General features: G+C 35.1%; 1 protein-coding gene across 2 annotated transcripts; it reads left to right on the top strand.

Annotated features, from left to right (window-relative positions):
- The first annotated feature begins 1,830 nt into the window (after positions 1 to 1,830).
- Positions 1,831 to 26,881, top strand: LOC129264544 (methylmalonate-semialdehyde/malonate-semialdehyde dehydrogenase [acylating], mitochondrial-like). 2 transcript variants are annotated; one of them, XM_064102527.1, is made up of 14 exons: positions 1,831 to 1,933; positions 9,313 to 9,551; positions 11,840 to 11,884; positions 12,331 to 12,405; positions 12,995 to 13,156; positions 14,339 to 14,417; positions 14,849 to 14,972; positions 15,844 to 15,874; positions 17,067 to 17,214; positions 18,065 to 18,246; positions 19,959 to 20,088; positions 21,489 to 21,670; positions 22,693 to 22,872; positions 24,472 to 26,881. In XM_064102527.1, the coding sequence occupies exons 2-14, from the start codon at positions 9,498 to 9,500 to the stop codon at positions 24,670 to 24,672; spliced, it is 1,593 nt and encodes a 530-aa protein (XP_063958597.1). In that variant the 5' UTR covers positions 1,831 to 1,933; positions 9,313 to 9,497; the 3' UTR covers positions 24,673 to 26,881. The 2 variants fall into 2 exon arrangements, with proteins under 2 accessions (XP_063958597.1, XP_063958596.1); XM_064102526.1 differs by having other exon boundaries at positions 1,907 to 1,961.
- Positions 26,882 to 27,032: the final 151 nt, after the last annotated feature.

Raw genomic sequence — 27,032 nt, forward strand, 5'->3', positions numbered from 1 at the left:
TATTATGTGTTTGATAAATGGAACATAATTATTAATTATATCTCTGTGTTATCTAGATTAATAGATATTTTTATATTTCATCTTACTTTGATTACTATCTATGATTAACGGCAAACTTCATGAAAGTTTTAAAAATCTCATTTTGGTACTTGATAATGGTATCTATGTTTTAAAGTTATATATAGTTTAGACATATCGGTCTGAAAGTTAAAGCAAAATATGGATGCAAACAATGTTTATTTATTAAATATATAACCTATTTCAGTCTTGCCTAGTCGCACTAGCAGAAATCATTCACTTTTCTGACATGTGTGCATGTATGTGTCTGTGCATGAAGTCATTCTCCAAAGAGCTTTCAGTTGTACCATGGTACAAAACCATGGATTATGCATTATTCTTGCATCATCACGCTTCATTTGAGCAAGAATTTAGTGCCCTTTGCAAAAAGTGTGCATTAACAATTGGACTTTTTTTAGCATACGTGATGAAATATGTTCAGTTATGGACACAAATCTGCATAGTCTAAGTTAGGCTTTGTACCATGGTACAATTGAAACCTCTTTCGAGAATAACGGCCGTAGAGGTCAGCGGTTGGGGGTGCACTTAAACCCTTTTCTCACAGGCAAAATTTTCCTTAATCCTATGCTATAGGTGGAGGTAAATGGCAAGTTACCCCTTCCTATGGTATGGGGATGAGCTCAGTCCACTTTCTGTTCTTACAAATTTTTTGAAAAGTGGGCTAATTACACAATAGTACAGGATTTTGTGACCCTTCATAAAAAGCAGGGTTCCCTGGTTTCAGGAAATTTATTTTGGATCTGTGGAAACACTGGGTCCAGGGTTGCCAAATGTGTGAGAATAGCAAGTATTTGGCCGCTATTATTTCAAGCTTTCAGCTTACGATAGCTGGCCTCTGCATTTAAATTTATTTGTTATTGTTTACATTAATTATGTTTATATCTACTTAACTACTATACAATTGTCACCTTTGTAACTTGATCATTATGTATGTTTGATTATATATCATTGTTATAAATTTGTAATTTTGATTTATTAATAAATGCAGATATACCTGCTTAAAAAAAAATTCCTAAACCAGGGTTAGGCAGAAATCTAGCCTGTGCGTACAGGAGAAATTGGAATTAAGAAGTCACCATAAGAAAAGGGTATTAAATATGTCTACAGTAAACCATCCCAGGTCCTGTTTCATATTAAACAAACTTATAATAAAAAATGCAGTTTCTATAACAAGTCTACTGTCAGCAAATCAAATTGAATGATTTTATTTTTAGTAGCTTTGAAAAAATTATTATGAATTTGTTATTGCAGCATGTTTTATGACACAGGCCCTTGGTGTCTGTGTGTGAAGGGAGGTGGAGAAACATTCACCAAAATTTTTTTTTTTAAATTCTAGGAAATTGGTCCGTTTTTTGTTAACGACTTTTATAACATATAATCCCTGTTTGTAAAATATAAAGCTTTTCGTACAAACTTAATGTTGGTTTCATTTTTTTGTGTAGTTGATAAAAAACTATCCATCTCATCCTGAATTGGATTCTGTTACGTGTTATGCGCTCATTTGCTCAAAAATTTGATATATGTCTTTAACATACAACTTGGAAAATAATTATAAATCCATACCATATACATGGGAGCTTAGTAGAAAATTGGTCTAATATTAATTTCCCAAACTGTAGCTGTCTGTATGCTACATTATTGCCCTTATATAGTACTGAGTGTGCTGGTGGTTTGGGTTATGTAACCACTCCCTTATTATTTGATGTTATGTAATCAATACTACATCTGGTTAGTCATTAACAAACTATTTTTAGATCCAGACGATAGTAGGACATTTGATATTCTTAGATATTTGATCTGTGACTAAAATTTAGTATTACACAACGTCATCTGAAAAAAAATTAGCATAGTTGTGGTATGTTGAACTTCCATCCAAGAAAATGGTACTGGAATTTTTATGTTTTGAATGTCTTTATCTATCACTCTGCATGATTGATCTTGCTCTGAAATATTTTGACAAAAACAAAATACATTGAACTGAATAATTTATATTTTGCTTGTATTATATGTATCTTGCTCTTAAATATTTTGACAAAAACAAAATACATTGAACTGAATAATTTATATTTTGCTTGTATTATATGTATCTTGCTCTTAAATATTTTGACAAAAACAAAATACATTGAACTGAATAATTTATATTTTGCTTGTATTATATGTATCTTGCTCAAATTTTTGTCTCGCCTGCATAGCAGAGCGAGACTACAGGCGCCGCTTTTCTGACGGCGATGGCGGCGGCGGCGTCAACATCAAATCTTAACCTAAGGCTGAGGTTAAGTTTTGGAAATGTCACCATAACTTAGAAAATATATAGTTCATGAAACTTGGACATAAGGGTTATCAAGTATTACTGAAAACCTCCTGCCTGAGTTTCGGGTCACATGACCCAGGTCAAATGTCATTTAGGGTCAATGAACTTAGAACATGTTGGGGGAATCAACATCAAAATCTTAACCGAAGGTTAAAGGGGAATCAAACCCAAATAAAAACTTGTTTTTAGAAGAAAGAGAAATATCAGGCAAGTTGATAGGTGAAAGTTTGAACAATATAAGACAAACAATAAGAAAGTTAGGAATTTGAAGAGTTGTAAATATAGGTAATCACTATCCCCATGGATACTTCAAATTGGCATGATGTCATGGTGATGTAAGGCAAGGACTACTCTTACATGTACTCCAATACATAAAATGGCTGAAATGTAACTTTTTTTTTGGAAGTTTTACTTCAAATTTTATTTTTCTTTCATGAGGACATCAAATAAATATACTACCTGAGTTATATTTAGATTACTACCCCAGGGGAATGGGTACTTGGGAGCAAACCACAAATCCCTGATAATTAAGTACATGGCCTATGGGAAAAATGTCCTTGCCCCTTGTCATAATTTACTTACCTAGTTGCCAATTTGAAATCTACATACATGTAATCAATAGGGATCTCAATTTTAAAGCAGCCATAACTTTCTTATTGCTTGTCCGATTTCTTCCAAACTTTCACCATTCTGTTTTATTTATTTTTCTCCTTTCCAACACATTTTATGACCAAGGCTGGATTTCCCTTTAAGTTTTTAAAATGTAATCATAACTTAGTTCATGAAAATGAATCTGGGGAAAAACAGTGATATTTTTCTATCTAGATCTGTACTTTAAAAAAGACAATTAATTAGATACCTTTTGGATATCCTTCGGCTACCCTATACCCTTATATATTGATTCCTTTCATTATTGACCATATTCTTTTCTTTATTCTTACTAAAAATTGTTTGGTGTTTGCTCTGGTCATTCAGCCTAAAGGCCTACACGGTTTTACTGGAATTCATAAACTTTGCTTTTCAAAACAACAATTGTATTTGCTACAATACATGTATAACAGAAAAGTTATGATCTGCTAAATGTTTCCATCCCAAATAAAGAGTTGTTTTTAGAGGAAAAAATTAAGAAAAATCAGACAAGTTAAAAGGCAAAAGTTTGAACAATGTCAGACAAACAATAATAAAGTTATGAATTTTTAAGAGTTTTTAGTAATCACTATATACCAATGGAGACTTCAAATTGGCTGCCTTACATGTAAGGCAAGCGAGGACTTGTCTTCCATGTCCTCCAAATGGGTCATAATGGTTAAAATGTCATTTTCTCAAAATTTTTAATTCAAATGATATTTTTCTTTCATGAGAACAAAAAATATGCTGCCTGGGTTATACCATATGGACCCTACCATGGTTATTCCTTGATTATAGGAGTATTGTGGCCCAGTGGATTAGTCTTCGGACTTTGAAACAGAGGGTCGTGGGTTCGAATCCCAGCCATGGCGAAATTTCCTTCGGCAAGAAATTTATCCACATTGTGCTGCATTCGACCCAGGTGAGGTAAATGGGTACCTGACAGGAATTTATTCCTTGAAATGCCACCGCACTGTAAAAGGCTGCGGGGCTAAAGCAAGGGTAATAATATCCAATTAAGCGCATAGGGACGCATTTGGCAGTGATATGCGCTATATAAGCACGTTGGTATTATTATTATATAGGGTCCATGATTATACTGCCCCAGGGGAATAGGACCGGGAGGAAGCCACAAATCCCTGCTTAGGTACTTGGCCTGTGGGAAAGCTGTCCTTTTCCCCGTGTCATAATTTACTTACCAAATTGCCAATTTGAAATTTGCAGTCTTAGGGATATCTTAATTTTAAAGCAGCCATAACTTTCTCATTGCTTGTCCGATTTCTTAGCCGTTTTACTTATATTTCTCCCTTCCCACACAACATGTGTTATGGCCAATGTTGGGCCCTTTTATCCCAAGCCATGTACGTTTAATTTCTGTTCACTAGTGCAACGTTTATTTATATAAAGGTGACAAGCCATTTTTTTTTCAGTACATGTATTTAAAGAAAATCATCACTGTTCTGACACTTCCGAACTTTCATGCGCATCGTGTTCCAACTCAATGCCCTATCCGGTGCAAGGAAAGAGACACACCTCCTTCACACCTCCAAATCCCTAACGAATTCAACCAATCATGAACAAAAGGGGTGTGCGCATGTTCGGACTCGGGAAACTTTCCATAATGAGAATAGTGAGTGATTTTTAATGACAATTTTGCTTAACAAATCCGACGCAAGGACTTTACTTTGCTTTAAACAATAGACAGTGAAAATTACTGACTATTTTTCTCATGAAATGCTTTTCCGCTGAGGCTCTCAATGATGCCGTGTATGATGTACACCACTCATAGCCAAACGATGTATATTGGCAAGATGGGTCACTTTTGGCTTTGTGGTTGCGTCTTGCATAATAGTAGAAACTTGACGATTGGGACAAATTCAGGATTCAATTCGTACGGTAATTGCATAGACAATAAATACCATGGTCCAACTACTTATAGGGAGAAATAAACATAGGGCTTGACTTAAAAGAGTTTTCTGATTTGTCTTCGTCTTAATAATTATATATTGGTGAAATTGTAGAGAAATTGAGATCGAGCAGATGGGTCTTTTTTTTTATGGGGGGGGGGGGAGGGTGTTGGGGCCAATGAGTTGTCACTTATTCAATTGTTATAACCCCCGTTTTGTTTTGTGTTAAAATTGGGGGATGTCTCCAAAACTAATTCTAGAGTGAGATCTTCTTTTGGCTTCAATCATATTGCTTGTCAGCCATAATAGTGGCCGAGGGTCCGTGGATTGAGCCATATGTGAGTTGTTTATTTATTTTTTTTTCCCTGGAGGTGCTTTATGCTGGTAGTTCTTTATCAAAAAGAAATCACTGATAAAAAATGGCTCACTTAATCCCTGCAAAATTCGTTCACTGCGTATTTTTTTTCACATTGGTATTGGTTACTATATAATGGGCCTATATAGAGACCGGTGATTACACCCCCCCCCCTTCCTGGTGGGATGATATAAATCATCGTTGAGATTAAACACATCCTTTTCTCAGTTATAAAAAAAATCTAGTTCATCCAGTGGTGTAATGAGTTTTTTTTGCAGGGGGGGGGGGGTAATGCCGCATTATGGTCCATGCTTCTAAAAAAATGCGAGGAGGCAGAAATGTTGTCCTTATACAGGGGCGGATCCAGCTTCCGCCTAAATAGGGGGGGCCCAAATTATTTTCACCCATATTTTCCCCGATCGGTCGCTCAAAGTTGATTTTTGTTTGTTTTTTTCAAGGGGTTGTCCCACTGGCGTAATGAGCCAAAAATTTTGAGGGGGCTCGAAACGGCATATTATGCAAAATTAATAAGAAGTTGCGAGCGAAGCGAGCGAGCAAAAATTTTGATATTTTTATTACAACAATCAAAGTATGTGATAGTTTTTTACATAACACTTGGAAAAAGATATATCGGCCTAGATTTCTTTTTTATCCCTTTCCTCTTCTCTTTTTTTTGGTCATGAAGAATTGTTGGGGGGGGGGGGCAAAACGCCCATGTCCTAACAGTCATTTCTTAGCTCTATTCTTATATAAAACGACATACAAGTGTAATAATCTCATAAGCCCTATTAAGATAGTGCGAGCGCGAAGCGCGAGCTTAACATTTTGGGAGTTTCATGTATTTTGTTCTGAAAATTGAACATTCTGGGCAATGTTTGTAATAAAATTGTAAACCTGACCAAGATGCGTTTGTAACTAAACCCCTCAAAAAATGTTTGGAAATCTGAGTTTGACCATTAATATCTCCCACCTCCCAATTTTACACAATGCATATTTGACGTCATTCAAAAGATAATTTAATTCTCTTTAAAATGATACCATGTTTGTTATGATTATGCCATCACGAAAAGAGCATGATTCAAAGATGTTGGATGAGGTCTAAATTGAAAAGCTGCAAAACGAGCAAAAAAAAGTTTGGAAATCTGAGTTTGGCCATTAATTTCTCCCACCTCCCAATTTTACACAATGCATATTGGATATCATTCAAAAGATCGTTTAATTTTCTTTAAAATTATACCATACTTGTTATGATCATGCCATTACGAAAAGAGCAGGATTCAAAAGTGTTGGATGAGGTCTAAATTAAAAAGCTGCAAAACGAGCAGAAATGGTCATGGAGGGTCAATACAGAACATGATTCTTTTGTCTGTGTTAATAGAGATGAAAATCCATTCAAATCAAGCCCCTGCTTCTTAATTAATTATGTTTTGTTGTGGTTTATGTAGTGATGGTTTGTTTGTTTGTTATTTGTTTGCTTGTGCAGAGGTGTGTTTGATTCTATGTTAATGTATGAAAACAATTAAAAGAAACCGCTGAGAAACTCACTCATCACTACGGAAAAGAACAGTGCCTTTCAATATTGTGTCTTTATGCAACTTTTGAATTTTGACCTTGCCCCACATTTCAAGACACTGCACCTCCATGTGAACCATAATCATATCATGTAGGGACAGTAGGGTATCATTTTAAAGAAAATGAAATGGTCTATTCATTAATATTAATTACACATTGATATTGACTAAAACCGAGGATGGATTATCGATCAAAGTCAGATTTCCAAACTTTTTTTTGAGGAGTGTAGATAATTACTGCGAGCGCGAAGCGCGAGCAGAATTTTTTAATATGGGTTCTGGCTTGATCGAAAAGGGACCTGTTAAGGACGTTTTGCAGTTAGCCGCTAGACGATGCACTGGTATTTCTTAACTATTAAATAATGCGAGCGCGAAGCGCGAGCTGAAAATTTTTGATATTCCGACCTAAAAAAATTGACATTCTAAGCACTTTTTGTAATCATTAACGGTATAGGTAAATAACCAAACCATTGATGCGAGCGCGGAGCGCGAGCGGAAAAAAGAGATTTCAGACCTAAAAATGGGACACCCTAGTTTTATAAATCATGAAAAAGGATGGGTAATTTGGTATTATCCTACATTAAATAATGCGAGCGCAAAGCGCGAGCAGAAATCTTTTTGGATAATTTTAGCACGTTTTGAATGAAGATCAAGATGCGTATTTCAATCCGATTTCAATAAACATGTAAGCGGGTGTTTTAGAGTTAGACAGAATCTGGGCATTCTGAATACATTCATTTTTTATCATGAAAATCAATAATGCGTGCGCGAAGCACGAGCAGAAAATATTTGATCTGGTATGAAAAGGGTGAATTTAAGCACTATCTTAAGCACTGTGTAGGGGAATTGTGAAGTGGATGTGGATAGCATTTAATAAATGATGCGAGTGCGAAGCGCGAGCTGATATTTTTATTATAATTTTGACCTATAGGACCTGGAAATTCTAGGCCTAAGGACATTTTGTAATCATATGAAAATGATGACTATCTTCCTATATATTCCTCTTCCTAAGCGCGATATGAAACTTGTCGATATTCCTTTCTGAAGGGACAATTTAGTTATTAGGAATCAATGAAAATTGTATTATCATATTTATTAATGTAATAAGCCTAATGAATGAGTGAAATTTGTTGACATTGAGGCCTGAAAACTGTACATTTTAAGCACTTTTGTAATCATGAAGAGGATTCATGAGTTTTTGTTGTTGTTGATAAGCTGTCATAAAAGGGGGATTTTAACTAGTTAGTTATAGAATTAATATATAAAGGATCTTATGGAATAAACAAAGACAATAGGTAGGCCTACTTGGCAATTAAATCAATCAATGCGAGCGCACAGCGCAAAATGCTGCAAATGATATTCACAACATGAAACGGACATTTTACAGAGAACTTAAAAAAAATCAATTTGTAAATCAAACAAAATATGAAAGCTCGATGTCCGAGCTGAAATATGCTTTGTATATTGACTTCAAAACTTGATATTTTAAGCTACATATCAGCCTATTGAGCAAGATGTGTATCTCATCGAACAGGCAATGCGAGCGAAAATTTAATATAGTGATATGAAATATTAAAAAAAATTATTTTCCAAGACTTCCCCTGACCTTATTTTATTCACTCGTCTCCCTCCTCTTAATTTTTCCTCTTCTTTTTCCTCCTTTCTTTGCCCTTCTTTTTCTTTTTTCTTTCTTTCCCCCTTTTTTCCATTTTTTTGCTCCGCCAATAGGGGGGGGGGGGCAGCCCCTCGGCCCCCTGGATCCGCCTATGCTTATAAAATGTAAATGCAATTTGTGATTGTTCTTGACACAATATATTAGGCCCTAATATTCAACAAAAATACTATTTCAACATTCCCCTTTCCTTTTCTCCCTTTTCTGGGTCGTACGTCACTGGGAAAGGGAAACAGAGCGACTCCCTATATGCGCCAGTGCTCGAGATCATAAAAAAATAGAAATTTGTGATGATGATTATCATCCGAGTCATCATGATCTACATCATCATATCATGTGGCGGTGAATCTGTCAATCCCATCATCATCTTCATCATTATCATAGGCGGATTCACGATTTTCCAAAAGGGGGCACATTTCCCGAGGAAAATTTGACAAGCAAAAATCATCATCATCATCTGTTGGCGCTGGCTAATTCTATCAACCATCAATCCAAGACCTATCTATACTGGCTCCCGTCCTACTGGTTTTCATATTTGCCGTGGGACAGACGGCCCACCCCCCCCCCCCCCAAAAAAAAAAAAAAAAAAAAATTAATAATAATATATTAAAAAATAAAAAAATAAACAAACTAATTCATTCATTAATTGATTATAATTATGAATGGTGAAATATGTTTTCATTTTCTGAATATTATGTCGAAACCTAACACAAAATTATATTTTTTTATTTTGAAAAAGGTCATCAATTTTGTTCTCCCGTCATGTGACTTTTTAGAAATTTATTTCACAGTGGCAAAGTGTCACACTTCCAAACAGGTCCGATTGATCGCGCTGATTTGGGAAAACACAAGTGCTACAGAATTTTCCAGGAGTAAGATATCTTCCGCGGTACATTCCTTCTCGATCTCTCTGTTACATATCCCAGGCCAGTGGTAGACAGCTCCGTCCGACATCGAACACATTTAAAGTGTGAAAATGGCGTCTTCAGTATTGCGTATTGGACGATCCGGTTCATCTCTCCTCGCCAGGGTAATTATGCTCTATTTTTACAATAAAAATATATAGTTTGAGATCAATGAAAGATAAATTGTGGATGTGGCACTGTCACTAATAAATGATGTCTCTCGATCGAGAGGACTGGAAGTGCGTGTGTGGCAGTGGAGTGGTGACTGCAGTTGCACTTGCAAGTTGCAGTGTGCAGTGCATGCATGTTAAGCAAATTGAGTGACATGTCTGCTTGTATTTTACCTCAACTTAAGTGATGTTCGTGCAGGCTCCACTTCACTACCGGTACACTACGCTCCACCTACCCGAACATCAAGAGAGTGAACTTGTTCGGATACTCCGAGTGGCAAAGCAGAAAGGTGGGAAAAAAATGCACATTTATTTTTAAAAATATCCAAAAAAAAGACATCAACAATAAATAAAACTAAAACTTTAAAAGCTTAATTTCTAACTCTTCACCCTTTTGGCCTTATGTCACTCCGTGTCCATCCTCCGGTCATCCTCAAAATTGGTGATTTTTGGCAGTATCTAATTCCTCACACGTATTATTCTTGGCCGATTTCAAAACATCGCACGCGAGGGTCGCAGCCTCAAACAGCATGAATATTTATATTACATTGGATGGCTCAGAATGGAATACCTGATCAATGGAATATATTTTGACAGTTTAGTGAGATTTATTTTGTAAGCGATGATTCTGATCTCGTAAACTGTCTTTTTTACTCATGGAAATGGGAACCAGCATGTATACCCAGTTGTTGTGTGTCCGGACAGGTTGTGTGTCCAGACGATCAATTTTAGAAAGTCATTTGGAAAATTTACAAGCGAAGTTTCATCAATTTTTAGTGCAAAATGTAAGGAAATATTATAGAGAACAAAATGGAAGATGATTACAACTATTGAATTCATATTTTTAGTGTAATCCAAAGACAAAGAAGAAGGCTTCAAAAATATAAAGTGTCCAGACACCTGACCCCCCATCCTACAAACCTACAGAGAATTCCATAGAGATGTTGAGGTATGGTAGGTAGCTCAGTCGGTAGAGTGGGGATTTTGGATTCCGGTGACCCTTTGGTAAGGCATTAATCCTCATTACCAAGTCCTTAGGAGAGGACCTGAAGCCATCGGTCCTATAATTGCTTGCTCACAAGCATTCATGCTTTCTTAGCAATCAGGTAAAAAATCACCACTATTTTACCATTTTTTTTAATCATGTAAGCTAAAATGCTGGTTCCCATTTTGACTGAGTAGATAAATACAGTTCACTACTTGAGATTTATTTCATCAGTGATGATTCTGTCGAAGTAAATCTTATTAGTTATTAAACTGTCTTTATTAAGTCACGGAAATGGGATCAACATGTGCAACTCTATGGAGAATTTTTGATAAAGATGTACACGCTCATGCCCATTTCCATGTGTAAATGAAGACTAGTGAGATCTATTTAATCAGAAATTCTGAATCATCACTGACAAATTAAATCTCACCAGTTCAGGAGATTGTGATGGGAATGCAAGCAAAACATTTTTTCCAAGTGTTTTGAGGGAAACCAGTTTAATATAAGAAGATGAGAATGGAGTCCTTATGATTGTAATTGATGCATGTGTGTGTGTGCTGGTGGGTCTCATGAATGTGTTGCGAAGGTTGGGCTTATTTGCAGAAGACCCTGACATTTTGTCCCCAGCCCCAGGTGCCATTCACCCTGCACATATAGTGGTTTATTCTGTCTGTACAAATGAAGACTCATGCAGGATATTCTCTAGTTGGTTCAAAGGTTATGAATGTGAAATAAGAAGAACAAAAAAGGCGAAGGCCTTTGCCTATAAACAGTCACAATCTGGCTTATAGTAAAAATGCACAATGGAAAACATGCTCTTAGGTCTTAAAGCCAATCGGTAGTGGTAGTCATTTTTTTGTTTAACTCAAATTTTTTTAACCTGGTTCTACTTGGAGAAACCCAACCAGATGCACAACACTTGACAAGTATGGAAGGCCAAATAACTGTCCAAACTATAACTTCCCACAAAATGAAGGGAAATTACATTATAGACATATGTTATCTAAACTGACAAAATAAACTCAGAGCAAGTGCTTGAAGGACAGTAGGACCTTTAGTGTCGCTGTTTTTTGAAGAAATTTAGATTTTGTTACAAACCAGAAGAATTTACAAAACTGTGGACTGGCATTATGTCAGTCCATCTCTCATTTCCTTCCAAATCAAAGCTACATGTAGCTAACTAGCAAGCTAAAGCTTCATTCTCTATTTTGTCTAAGGTGGTCTTTCATTTTTAAATTTCCTTTTTAATTTTTAGAGTCTGCTTGGTAGTCGAGCTGGAACATGTAACTACTCAAGTGCAGTAAGTATAGTCAACTTTTTAACATTTTGATATTGCTAGTGTCAGCATTATAAAGTTTATGCTTTTTGTATTGTGAAAAATGCTTGTATAATATGCTCAGCTTGTAGGCATAGAGCTAGGAATTGAACAGATTTGACATGGCTGAACCTTGAGCTATATAGAAGGATGGGTGAATATTTGTTGTTTAAGTATGCCATACCATGTTATCAGAACTCATGGCCTAGTTGCCAGAATATAAATAATTCATGATATTACTGTTGGGACTACATGTACGAACATCCTTGGTTAAAATACTGCCATTACATGTACTATTGTACATTATTTTTTATAGAAATCCCTTTTCTTTCCTTCAAAAATTGATATGCATTTACATGTGAAATCTGTTTTAATGTTGAATTTTGTTTAAACTTCAATAATTTTCCTTTCATCAATTTTGACAATCACAGCCAACTACCAAATTGCTTATCAATGGAGAAATGGTAGACTCTCAGACTGCAGACTGGATTGATGTCCACAATCCTGTAAGTTCATTAACAAACTATCAAAATAAAAAAAAAATAAATTCTTTCCAACTTATTGTAAAATTGTGAAAACATTCTGAGGATGATGACCTTTGTATTGATGTTTTCGCTTTTGGTCCTAATTGAAATTATAAACCCATGGATATAGTGTTCAGCCTTGAGATTACTGGAATCAATATTACTCATGTACATACAAGTGTAGGATAAGATTTCTATCAATGAGTAAAAATTGGTTCTCCAGGAATTATGATTAATGTCAGTTATATATTTTTTTATCTTTAGATGTTATGTACATGGAATACAAAGGTGGCGGATTGTAATTGTTTGAAGGACAAATATTGCCCCCTTTTTTTCTGTCCATGCCTCGCATTCCGCTGCCTATGTATCATTTGTTTGCAAATATGTTTCAATGCTAAAAACTTGAATTTTATTAATTTATGTCTTTGCAGTCTTGTTTCATATGACTCCCGTGTTGCCCAGAATTGTATTTTTTAGTTGATGACCTGGGCTTATTACCTTTCTTATGTACACGCTTCACCTAAGTTGCTTTGTTTGAAAAATCTTTTGTGGCTGATCTAACACAACACAGGCAACCAATGAGGTAGTAACAAGGGTCCCTAAAGCTACTTCCAGTGAGATGGAAGCAGCTGTTAATGCTGCACAGAACGCCTTCCCAGCGTGGTCTCAGAGTAGTATCCTATCAAGGCAACAGATCATGTTCAAATATCAACAGCTCATCAAAGATAATATGGTAAGGAAGCGCTATAAGTATTAAATTCTTGTCTTTGTAATTTGTTGAATAAGTCTGTGATTTCAATATATATTTTTGGGGGTGAATTACTAGCTATCCTGTAAACCTGTACAGTTATAATTATGGGCGTATTCGGCAGTCATACAATATTCAATTATTTTCATGATTCTTTTTACATGTTATGTTTCCATTCCCTTGGAACTTGGACAGAAGGCAATTGCCACAAATTCTCCGGGGATTTCAAGAGAAATACATTCCATTCTTTCAATATGTAATTGTATTTTGTATTTCTTTTACTGAGTAAAATAATGAAAAAAATTTCAAGCGAATATGCTGTATTGGTTGAAAACCAGCATATTTACAATAAATAACTGAGAATACCTTCTGTGCAAGCAGAAAGTTACAAGGTGTAAATGCATGTAATAATAATAATATAGGTAGATTTACCCAGGGAAGCCACTTCAGTTCTGAAAACTGTTCTCCCAGCGGGCCGTGCTATTATTATTACCCCGGCTTTAGCTGGGCTGCCTAGGCACTCAAGCATTCAAGGAATTTCTTCCTACTGGGTACCCATTCACCTCACCTGGGTTGAGTGCAGCAAAGTGTGGATAAATTTCTTGCTGAAGGAAATTATGCCATGGCTGGGAATCGAACCCATGACCCTCTGTTTCAAAGTCAGAAGACTAATCCACTGGGCCGCAACGTAAGAGATAAAGAATGTGAGAATACAAGAAAGATAGACAATTCAACAAAAGATTATAACAATAAACAAAAGGCCAAATTAATAGGGCTCAAGTAAACATAATTTAAAACGAAAACCTCCCATAAATCTAAGATAACTTTGGTAAAATAACACTAAATAATGTAATAAAAAATTGTTAAATAATAATAATAATACCAACATGCTTATTTAGCCCATATCACTGCTAAATGCATCCCTATTTGCTCAGTTTCATATTATTACCCTGGCTTTAGCCCCGCAACTTTGTACAGCGCTTTTTTATTTCAAGGAATAAATCCTGCCAGGTACCCATTCACCTCACCTGGGTTGAGTGCAGCACAGTGTGGATAAATTCCTTGCTGAAGGGAATTACGCCATGGCTGGGATTCAAACCCACGACCCTCTGTTTCATAGTCAGAAGAATAATCCATATGTTTATGAATACGTTTGGTATTTGACAGAAAAGACTTGCTGAATCAATCACATTAGAACAGGGCAAGACATTGGTAGATGCTGAGGGTGATGTCCTGAGAGGATTACGTAAGTTTGTTATTTTTACACTTGTTAAAAAATTAAAATTCAATATTAATGGGATACAACGTATTGTGCTGGTAACTCCTTGGTTTTACATAAAATTGAAATAAAGTAATTGCATTGTGTGAAAGTAGTTCTTCATATTATCCATAGATAGAGTTTGTTATTCACCACTCCAATTGCAAAAGATGTTTGAAGAGCATATGAGCTGTTTAGTTGGAAATAAGGCATTCACACATTTCAACTAAAGCACAATTTGTAATAAATGTTGACATTCTTTCAAATTGCATTTTATGTCAATATCTCATCAATCATAGTATGTTTTTATTGTATCAGTTATTACAAAATTTTCATTGATAAATATTGCTGAACTTTATGTAAGTTTTATTATTTTTTTCAATGCAATGATTGTTCCATCTTTATCATTCTTAATTCAGAGGTTGTTGAGCATGTATGTAGCATTACATCATTGCAGCTTGGAGAAACTCTACCATCCATTGCAAAGGACATGGATACTTACACAATGCGTGTACCATTGGGAGTCTGTGCTGGTATCACACCGTAAGATCACATAAGTCATTTTTTTCTTTCCTTTATTATTAAGTACCGGTACCCTATCATGTATTCTTTCATTTTCAAGTGGGATCCACACTGTACAAGCACTACTATTAGTGCACTTCCCTTATTTCCATGTCCATATGCTCTATTTTTCAATTAAAAAAAAACATTATTTACAATGTAAGTCTATCTTGCAATTCCCAATTATGTTGTTATAATGTTCATTAATTTCAATTTTATTTATGTTAATTTGTATTTTGTTTGATTGGAAATGAAAAACAAAGTCTTCAATCTTAAAATAAGGATAATTTTTTTGATACAATATCACCTTTTACCAACGATGATTGAACAAGGGATCATCAACATTGATCATTCTTCCCTGATTCCTTGTATTTACAATTTATTTACCATTTATCCATTACAACATGGGATTAGAATTCCTATTTTATTCTCATCTCATAAGTAGACATTCTTGTTTGAAGATCTCGTGTGACATCAGCTGAAAACGATCTTCCAGCATCAAGAAAGAAAGGAATGTTCTCATATTCTTGAAAGCATCCAAATAAATCAAAATAATTTCAAGAAAATATGGAAAATATATGTTCATTACATGGATGTAGAGATGTAAAATGTGAAATCGCAGCAACTTTTAGGGAAGTTTTTTTTTTAAAGTTTATTTTATTACCCTGCCGGTTAATCCTAACCGCCCGTTTATTCATAGCATTTAGATGTTTTTCAAAATAAACGTAATGACTCGGGGCCTTCCCATACTGAACCATTCTTTGCTGACTCCTATGTAATTATACTATCTGAATTGTATTTTGTTAAACATTGTTTAATAACATTTTAATATCCTTTCTATCCTTTGTCACAGATTCAATTTCCCTGCCATGATTCCATTATGGGTAAGTATTCTACCGATTTGACCTTCAAGTTTGCAAAGTGATTTATATTTACTCAAGGGATTTGTCCTATCAGTGACCAGCTTGCTTATCAAATTAGGCAATTATATGAGTTCAACTCATTGTCTTGCTCCACTAACTAATGTCAATAACACTGTTCAATTACTAAAGATTTCAGAGAAAGATAGTGCAGTCACCCTTTAAATTGATTGAAATTGTCCACAGCCTATTTGAATTTTATAGCCTTGTCCCATGTATTCTTCCATTTTGTGCTGTTTTGGCAGCAAGGGATTTCTTGGTGCACTTTTCATTTACTTCTAGTTATACAGAGCTGCCAAGTAGTACGATTTTTTTTAATTTTTTTTTTACAAAATCGAAATTTATTGAGAAAAATCATCTCTATATGTCTCTATTTCATAAAACGTACACAAATATGGTTATTAGATCAATGTAATTTCAGGTAACTTGTTTTTTTTTTCAATCATTTTGTAAAAAAGCAGTGCACATTTTAGCTTGCATGCAGCTTGAGCGCCGTGATGGGCGAGTGCGCCAAGCATTTTATTATGAAATACACTTTTTGGGGAAAAATACAAAATGTTTATCTCACACAGTAAAAATACTGATTTTTTTGTCAAAATACTGATTTTGGGGGATAAGAATACTGAAAATGCAAAATACAACTTGGCAGCTCTGGTTATACCTTATCTTTATTGCATGTGATTAGGCTCATTGAAGTCTTCATACCTTCAAATCTTGATTCATGTATGTGGGTTCAAGGCTGCTCCTGCTGTGATATCATGTATGATGGCTTAAAAAGCCTGGTGATAGAATCTACCCCCCCCCCACACACACACACACACAAACAGACACATGTGTCTCATAATAATATATCGCTTCTGGGTCTGTAACGTGCTATGGTGTCAGATATTCAAATCGAAATGTTACATTGTACAAATGGTTTTGTGTAAATCTCTTGCCATTTGCTTGCTACATTCTGGAAATTGTGGTTAATGCCATTAGCAAGAATTAGGCTGGCCCAAGTAACTGAGCTCTCTATGCACTTCATAATTATGAATAAACAAAATCCAGATATAGACATTACATTAATGTATTCCTATAACAAGTAAGTTACTACCAAAAAATATTGCAACAGTAAAATGATTCATCAGTGGCATGATATCTTTCTGTTGTGTAGATGTTTCCTGTAGCGGCTGTTGCTGGTAATACAGTGGTTATGAAACCATCAGAGAGGGATCCTGGAGCCTGTATGATCCTAGCTGAACTAGCCAAGGAAGCTGGTTTACCGGATGGAGTACTCAACATTATTCATGGACAACATGATGGTGAGATGTGGTGGGGTTTTGATGGTTGTGGTTGTGGTGAAATTGATGGGTGATGGTGGTGCTGATGGCAGGGCTGCGAAGTTTCTCTGATTTAGAGTCCCTAAAAATTGACTGATTCTCAAGTAAAAAACTGCAAATTTCAACATCTCCCTTATTCATACATTGATTTCTTCAGTGGATTGTGTGGAATCAAGAAAGATCTCACTCCTTCCTCTGTAAAATATACCTGAAAGGTGAATATTAAAGTTAGCAGCTCTCTGATGGTTGATGGTGTTGGTGTGGTGGTAGATTAAGCTGTAGAAACATTGTCTTATTATATTAATGTTGGCTTGCCATTCATTTACAGTTTGAGTTCATTATGATTTTTCATTTATTGCACATTTTCTGTTTACCCAAGGAGTCTCAAGAACTGGAGCCCTCTTTTCAGTATTAAAATAGGGAGTCTTCACACCATGACAAAGAACAAATGCTAGAACACAACACTTGCATTAAAAATGCAAGTCGAATCACAATGAAAAACTGAGGGGTCCGTGTCAAATATTGGTGAATCCGAACAGCAGTTTCAGCCTACGTTTTGGATCAGATGAAAATTTGAAATTTTATATGTTGTTTGCTCCGGAGTCCAGGACAAAAATGCTTGTCAAATGTCCTGCATGACAATAAAGTCTTGTCAATTCATTTTTTATGTTTCCTAAAGCATTCTACAAAAACTCTGTATTAATATCCAGGCTTGTATAGAATTCAATCATTTCTCAATTTTTCTTTTTTTCATGTCTATCATCTGTAGCTCCTAATGTTGTTTATGATGGTATTCTTTAATTCAAGCATTCTGTATCATTTTTCCTTACAGCTGTGAACTTCATCTGCGATAATCCCCTGATCAGGGCTGTGTCGTTTGTTGGATCAGATCAGGCTGGTAACTACATCCACGAGAGAGCAAGCCGGAATGGCAAGCGTGTACAGTGTAACATGGGAGCAAAGAACCACGGTGTTATCATGCCTGATGCAAACAAAGAGAATACTCTCAACCAGGTACTTTCTTGTTTTAAAAACTATGAGCATTTCAATAGATGACAAGTCAGGAGAAAAAGTACACAGGGCTCAAGCAATTTCGCCACCAAAATGCTCAAGAGAGCACTTTAAAATAAAAAAGGGCCCTGGGAAATCTTATCTGTTAAAGCCTATCCTTCGTTGCAAATTTAGGCGGTAGTTTGTGCAAAGTATCCCCTGAAAATCAATTTTGACCTATTGTAAACGTTATACAAATAGCGAATAGGCATGAGTGCGATGGTGCAAGATTTCACATGAGATGAAAGAAAGATGCTCTATAACGCCTCCTTGAATAGAGCGTCTCTCTCACTGAATGCAAAATCTCGCACCATTGCACGAATAAGAATATTCGCTATTTGTGTTGTACAGCGCCTCGAAATCTAGCGAAAATATGAAAAAACAAGAGTTTTTCCCTGCAATAATCTATGAAAAGGGAGCAAAAATATTGAAAAAGAAAAGCAAAATCCCACAAGCACACATGATCTTGGGCAGCATTGCGCATTTAGCCAGCAGGCTATACGCGTATTGCACCTTCAATTTTACTGAGCGCAATGAATTAAATCGTATTGTGACGTCACCTAAAGCCGTGCAACGGTGCATTTTGGATGGTATGTCGTCTGTGCTACGGTACGAATGTTTGACATTCAGTCTCCAATTTGCTCGCGTACAACAAGCTAAGTAGGCGTTGTACAATACTTGATGTATCTTCAGCTTCAACGTTTTTCCTAGGAAAAATATGGAATCAGTAACATCAAAAATAAAAATATTTCACTCAAGTTAATTCTAGCATTCAATTTCTTATCAGTGATAATGGACTGAATCCATTTCCACAAGTGAATTTGAGAAAAAATCCTAATTAGTTATTTGTTGAGTTGATATTATTTTTAATCTTTATTTTCATCATCTATGGAAAGCTGATAATAATTGTTTACCGGTATATATTGTTGGATGCTAGTTAGTTATACTTTTGTTCCTCAAGTTGATGAAAATGAAAACTTTTATTGCTGTCTGTTGCATCCGTTATGTCTGATACGATTAATTTTATACTGGGTGTATGGAAAAGGGGTGAAAAAGACAATATTAAATCGGTGACAATGGAAATGACATCAGAGACAAAGACCTACTAACATTCTGAGTCACACTTTCCTGACTGAGTTTCTACTATGATCATCAGGGCCCTGCAACACAAAGGTTTGCAATTGATAACAAATATGAAAGAACACTTCTAAGTAGTTTCTTAGGAGCATTTTTTATTTTATTTTATTTATTTATTTATTATTTTTTTTATTTTTTATTATTATTATTATTATTATTATTTTTTCTGTTTTTAATGTTTTTCTTTTGTTTGTTTATGTTGATGTTATAACTGTTTAATCACCATTAATTTGTTTTATTTTAACCAATGCGCGGAACCAAGGGGGATTGGCCTCGATAGGTCCTTGGCCTTTGCCAATCCCCTACATCCACTGCATGTTGGTGCTACTCTTTCTATTTGTAATTATATTGATTTGTTTATGTATTGATTGTTTCTTATTGTTCATATAATATTGTATGTTGTATATTTTTTAATGGATGTGAATAAAGTGAATTGAATTGAATTGAACATTGATCTTCATTGTTCAATGTCATTTAGTTATTGATTAATAATCTTTGCGTTCTGGAACTCAGTAGCTTTTTCTTCTTCTTCTTGACAGCTTTGTGGAGCCGCCTTTGGCGCTGCTGGTCAGAGATGTATGGCATTGTCCACAGCAGTGTTTGTTGGAGAAGCCAAGGAATGGCTACCTGAGCTTGTAGAAAGAGCTCAGGCACTCAAGGTTAATTCTGGTGAGTACTCTACAAGGGTTCTTGCAATCAAGCCTGTCATCAAACTATAAGAAAAAGATTGTTCTGGAGTGCACTTTTTCCTTTTTTTTATGTCTCGCATGTCAATGGTTGAAATTTGTAATGAGGCAATTCATGCATTTTATAATACTCCAAGCACAAATTGTGAGGTGATGCTAAATTTGTCACAAAAATTGGTGGAGAGCATTTCCAATGTTATAAAAGAAAAATGTCAAACTTGATTTTTATTTAATTCTTATATTTCATGACTGTAAGTGTTCCAGAATTTAATTTTGGTAACTTTTAAATGAGAAATTAGAGTGTGAAATTAAGTGTTTGGTGCAATGTTATTAAAATCAGTATTATCCATTCATTTGTACACAAATCCTGAAAAATGCAGCTATTTTTAGGTGAGGGTTAATTTAAGAGAAGTAAATTATGAAGACCTCATTTCCAAAAGCTACCCCAGCAGTCTTTATTGCTTTGGAGAAAAAATATGTATCATTTACAGTTCGCTGTGGAAAGTGATGTTGGAATGAATGTTTTCTGATCTTGCTCTCAAAATTTAAGATCAAACACATGCCCCTTAATAATAATTATCTTATATTTATACCTTTGCTTTCTTCAAAAGTGGATATTGTCCTTTTCTGAACAGTCCAGTTGGGTGTTTCAAAAAACTGTTTATAAGCTACGATTGACTTTACACATAATGGGTGACCCTTTATTGTACTAAGTGATATAACGGTATGTAATTGATTAAGGACCTAAAAACATGTTCCAGTCAGGCCTAAAGTTGTGCGTAACTTTACAAACAGTATTTGCAGTGCTTTTATCAAAAGCTTTTAAGCCCACCGCACAGCTTACAACTGGTCTTCAACTTGATATGGGAAGAAACGGCATTTAGATATTTTCTGATAATATAAACATTAATCTTACATGTATACATGGAAGGCTTAGGTTACTATCAGAATGCTGAACTTTCTAAATGTTTAATAATTGCAAGTCTTAAGTTTGAATTAATGGCCAAATTGGCCAACAGTCATTGCTCATCATTACGATTTTGAAATGATTTCCCTTTTATAATTATGAAGAGGAATAAAAAATGGCCATTCATTTTCATTTGAGTATTCACTTGACAATTCAGAACTTAGAAGTCTAATTTGTCACATGATTTAATCTTCTCATAAATTGTTGAGAAGACATTTTGACTGAAATTTAGGTCTTAGGCCAATTGTAGGGTGTGCGGTTGCCTTTAGAGAAGTAATTTGTTATTTCTTTATCTGCATGAGATGTTGATTGATATTGACTAACGTGATTGTTTATGAAAATCTTGAGAGAAATATTTTGTCATCATATCTGTATGTGCACGAGATTTTAATTGATGCTTATTTATTGTTTCAAAGGTGACCAGCCTGGCGCAGATCTTGGCCCATTGATCTCCCCTCAAGCTAAATCCAGGGTATGTGAGCTAATCCAGTCTGGAGTTGATGAGGGAGCAAACCTTCTCATAGATGGAAGGGACATTGTGGTTGAAGGCTACGAGAAGGGCAACTTTGTTGGACCAACCATCATCACTGACGTAAAGGTAGGAAAGCAAGCTTCGTGACATTTCCATATAGATATTTTTATTAGATACGAGTCTGTTTAAAGTGATGAAGAGTATATTAGTTTTGATAAGAAATTATATTTAAAAGCTAATAGCAATATTAACCTGTTTATGTTCCAACATTTAAAGAGAATAGGATTTCAGTTACATTTATTTAATGGACTAGGCATTAAGGGGAAGCACTGTCATACATATCAGGAGGGGATGGCATCAATGCCCCCCCCCCAAAAAAAAAAAAAAAATCATGACCAAGAAAAAAATATGGAGAAAAAGAAAGAAGGTATGGTAAGTTATATTAATTTCTTAATATTCTGTTTCACCTGTTCTGTTTAAATCTACACAAAATTAGATTTTTGTGTTAAAAAACGTAATATTTTTTGCTTGCTTGCTTGCTGCTTTATAGAAATTTTGCCCCTTACACCATGTGTTGCCCCCTCAAAAGTTTAGGCTCATTATGCTACCAAGGAAAAGACATGAACTCAATAGGTATGATCACATTATATCCATAACACAAAATGAACTTGTTTCACAAATGCTCAATTCAAGTATCTGTTACAGTAACATGCCAGGTTCCCAATAAGCCCCCCCCCCCCACCAAAAAAGAAAAAGCGATTGTGTGGTTGTACTCAACTAACCAGTTCATGTAATAAGGCCTACATGGGGCTGGTCTATCCTTATTTTTTTTTTTTCCACAACCGAAACATGTTAAAAGTTTTGCTATTAAAAGCTGGAGCCTTCAAATACTTACAATGGTGTAGCCATCAGAAATAATTAAAGTGTTTAAGATTTTATTTGTTGTTTGGGTGTGTGTGTGTATATGGGGGGAAAAAATGACTGACCAATAGACCCTATATTTGAAAAAATTGTATTCATTGTATTTGTTTTTTTTTGGGGGGGGCTAAACCTCCTGAGTGCAGTGCAGTATGGATTAATATTTATTGAAGGATATTAATGCCTAGTGTAAGATTTGAACCCAGGATCCTTGTTTTCTTTGATAATAGACTGATATGACTTGCTACAAGGAAGAGATCTTTGGACCTGTATTGGTTGTGGTCAATGTAGATACACTAGATGAAGCTATTGAACTTGTCAACAGCAACCCATACGGTAATGGAACTGCCATCTTCACAACCAACGGAGCGACTGCCAGGACTTATACAGAGCTGATTGATGTTGGTCAGGTGAGAAGGCCTATCTCTTTTTATTCATCATTCATTTATTGTCACACTTTAGAAAATGATTATCAATACAAATCATTGAAGGTGTAAGCAAAGATAACTACCCGTAAAATATTATGTTTTATAATAATATGGTAATTATGACAGTAAAATGTATCAATGCAATTTTAACTGGGCTAATTAAGAACAGATTTCTATGAGGGGGGAGGGGGTCAATTTTATCTGGGGATTAAAGGAATTGAGTAACTTTGTGGAGGTTACAAAAGAGAAACCCTGACAATTTTATTTCATAAGCATCATTACATGCTTTACAATAAGTAAAAAGTGATTATTATCTATCCACTGTCTACAGTTTTATAGGTGTTCTTAGGTGTTTTTTTTTAGGTGTCCATATGGACTCTGATGACACTCTGCTGACTGTAGTCATAATTATCACAGCAATTAAGTGACAGATGAGCAAAAAAAATTCACCTTGCGTAACCCTAAAGCTGCCGGGGGGGGGGGGTTGAGAATCGACCCACCCCCCCCTCGACAATTTCCACGACCATTTCACTGCACAAAATTTTTCTACCTCGCCACGCACCGACTTTTTACTTTGAAGTCTTATGCGTCTTTTGAGACCAAATTCACGATGCCCAGGTATGGAGTTTGAAAATGACGCAACAGTACTAAGTGCATACAGACCTGAATTGATCCAAAAGGTGATTTTGTGTACAAAGTCAATGTAAATTTAATTTTCTCACCTTATTTATAAAGATATGATTATTTTTACTTACATCAGCTGAAATTAATTGACTTAAGCATAAATATTATGCTTCAAAAAGGTTCTGCTTTAAATTTGGTGAAAAAGAAGAAAAACAAAAAGTTTGAAAACAAAGAAATAAGAAATTCATAAAAAAATAAAATGCATAAGAAATTCATTTCCAAACCAGGTTTTTTTTTTTCATTTTTAATTGTTAACAATGGTATAAAGAATATTTACACCAAAAATTAGCTCTCTATGAGCTTTTTATAGTAAATTAGAGCAAAAATTATGATTTACACATAAATTAGCATAATTGATTCATATAAAAAAAAAGATGATTTCTTAAAAATCAACCATACAGCCTTGTAGATTGCATTTACACTATTATCATGCCAATTTTTATGGCGTTCGAGCGATCGACGGCTGAGACCCCCCCCCCCCCCCCCCCCCCCCCCGGGTCATGTAACATCCAAAAAGCCCAGTCTGGTTAGGGTTATGGACTCTATGCCACAGTGGGTTTCTTTCACACAACCCTCTCGATTACAATGCAAGAGACAGAACCACTGCACCATGAAGCGTTGCACTTAATGTTGAAAATATCAAAGTCTGATGTCAATAAGAAAGTTACGATGTTTTAAAATGTCGCTCTTTGTTACAAAATTAGTTATATGTACATCCTGTCTGGTATGCAAATGAGGCAACTAATGACGTCATCCACTCACCATTTCTTTTGTATCTTATTGTATGAAATCACACTTTACTCTTTATGCAACACTCTCCCAGTAGATAGATCTTTGATCCTATTTCCTAAATCTGACCTGAAATGAGCCAAGAATTACTATTTTTTTTTGTTCTAGGTTGGTGTGAATGTACCAATCCCTGTGCCCCTCCCCATGTTCTCCTTCACTGGATCCCGCGGCTCCTTCAAGGGAGACACCAACTTCTATGGCAAACAAGGTCTCCAGTTTTACACCCAGGTCAAGACGGTCACCCAGCTCTGGAGGTCAGAAGACGTGACGCATTCCAGGGCTGCCGTTGCTATGCCAGTCCTCAAGTAAAGAAACATGTGGTATTCGCATATCATGTTGAGATTCCTATATGTTTCACCTTCCTCTATTTAATCTGCCGGTAGATGCTAAGTCTTTGCTTATCATGTGAACCAATTGTGGCTGGTTAATGTACAGTTGGGGTATAAATAGTACTTTTCTTTCTACACAATCATGTGTGCTGCCTATATTTTTGTACAACTGAGGTTATTAAGGGGGTCAGTCATTATTAGTGATTTGTGTCAATTCCCAATTTGATTGTTGTTTTATTTTTAAATGCCACATGTGGTGATGGTGTGTCATTTGTGTAATGCAAATTAACTCTGTTTCATGATGACTGATTGGGCTGTTACTGAATTGAAAAAAATTGTAAAAGGGTTTGAAAATAAAGTTATGGTAATGAATAAATGAAATTTATCAATCCATTTGAATATTTTAGTTTATTATATTTCCAGTTAAATCATGACCAGTCCAAATTATGGGATTCCAGTATTGTAAGCTGCAGCTGCATTTGGCTGTATGGTTTGTTGGTGTTGAATCATTATCATTTCTAAATAGATTGTGTCATTAAAAGTTTATTTGCCTTGTATGAATTCAAAGACAGCTTATGTGAAGCTTTAAAACACATTTTAAGAACTGCTTCTTTTTATTTTCATATATTAAATATAGCGTTTATAACCTTATCTTTTAGAAGTGATTTTCATATTGATCATTTTCTTTTGTAAATCCCTAGAATAGGGCCTTTTTCGATTGAGTATCCCTGTAGCATTTGTTATCTATTTCAAAATCTGCTGAAATAATCTTAAAGATATGTAAAGACAATTAATATATATACAGGATTTAGGTCAGGTAATCATAGGAAAGTCATGGGTACTCAGGAAATGAGATGATTCATTTTTGCAGAAACAACAAAGTCAGCAAATATAGGGGAATTAGTTGATTTCTTCTTTTTTTAAGTCATGGAAAATTATTTATTTAAGAGATTGCTCTGATGTTTCGCAATGTAAGTCTCACCAGTTCTGCATACTTGCACCTAGACATCACTCAGACTCAAACATCTAACTCTGGATAATAATCAAGGTTGTTGTCATGCAAATATCCATGTAAAGAATGTGTGTATTCTCTGTTCAGGAAATTCATAGCACGTCATGGAATATTGAAATGAAAATGATTTCTTTTGCGAACTTGCAGGAAGTGTATTAGCATAGTTGACTGTTATTGTAGGCACGGAAAAAAGTTATCTTTTTGATAACTCCAACCTGTTGCAGAAACAGTTGCAATTAAATGCAACTTGATTTTCAACTAATCTCAAGCGTGCATCCAGGACCTGAGTTTGAAATGTATTTAAATTCAAATCTCTCTGCCAAGTTCCTTGAAACATGAATAGGCAATGTCAGTGGTAATATCGTTGAAGAGATTAGAGGAGGAAATAAGACACAAATCCCATCGAAAATTTATTATTCTCCATCAAGAGGATGAAAATACAGAGAAAAAGAAATAATGCTGCACAATGGAACAATTTTTTTTTGGTGTTGGTTGTTATTGTTGGTGGAATTTGAAGACATGATTTCTGTTATGAGTGCTGGAAATTCTTGGTAATATGTTTGGTATCCATATTGTCTGTAATTCTCCCCCTCTAGGGTAGAGTAAATCAGAGCTGTTATTCTAGACGCATTTCTGCTTTCTTGATTTGTTCTCTCAAATAGGGAGATTGAAGGGGAAATCCCTCATTCCCCCTGTGATGTCATTTACTTAGATTTTAGATTGAAATTCATCCCACAGACATACACAATTACATCAGCTTTAAGCTTAAGATCTTACATGTATTTTCATTTTTATTTCAAGTCCCTGGGGAGGTAGGAGGAGAATCAGGATTTTGCAAACAAATCTGGGAAAAGAGGGTTGGTTCATTTACTTTTTGCAATTTATCTGAAATTGTTTATGTAGTCTATAGCTACAGCTAAATCTGTATTATTTTGAATGAAGAATTGATCCTGCACTAAGGTTTATTTTGTGCTCAAGATAAGTAATCTGGGACTGAAGATCCCATGAATGTAATAGATACGAGTTACATTTGTTCCGTCTTGTCTGTCTAAAAAAAAAAAATGTATTCTCTTTCCACAAATTCAGACTTTGTTTGTTATGAATAAATAAATATATCTATTTTGATATTTGCAGATTTATTTAATGCAATAAATGTATTGATGATCATGACAAAGTACTTCCTTGAATGGTTGTTGTTTGTTTCCCACCAAGAACCTCTGGCAATGAGCCATCAGATAGTACACAGTTTCTCTCTTTATGACTAATTATTATTTTTGCTTTGTATATTTATATTTCATCCTCTATTTGTTTCATGTTTCATCTCTCTA

Source organism: Lytechinus pictus, chromosome 7 (genome assembly GCF_037042905.1).
Source record: "Lytechinus pictus isolate F3 Inbred chromosome 7, Lp3.0, whole genome shotgun sequence".
Taxonomy (NCBI): domain Eukaryota; kingdom Metazoa; phylum Echinodermata; class Echinoidea; order Temnopleuroida; family Toxopneustidae; genus Lytechinus; species Lytechinus pictus.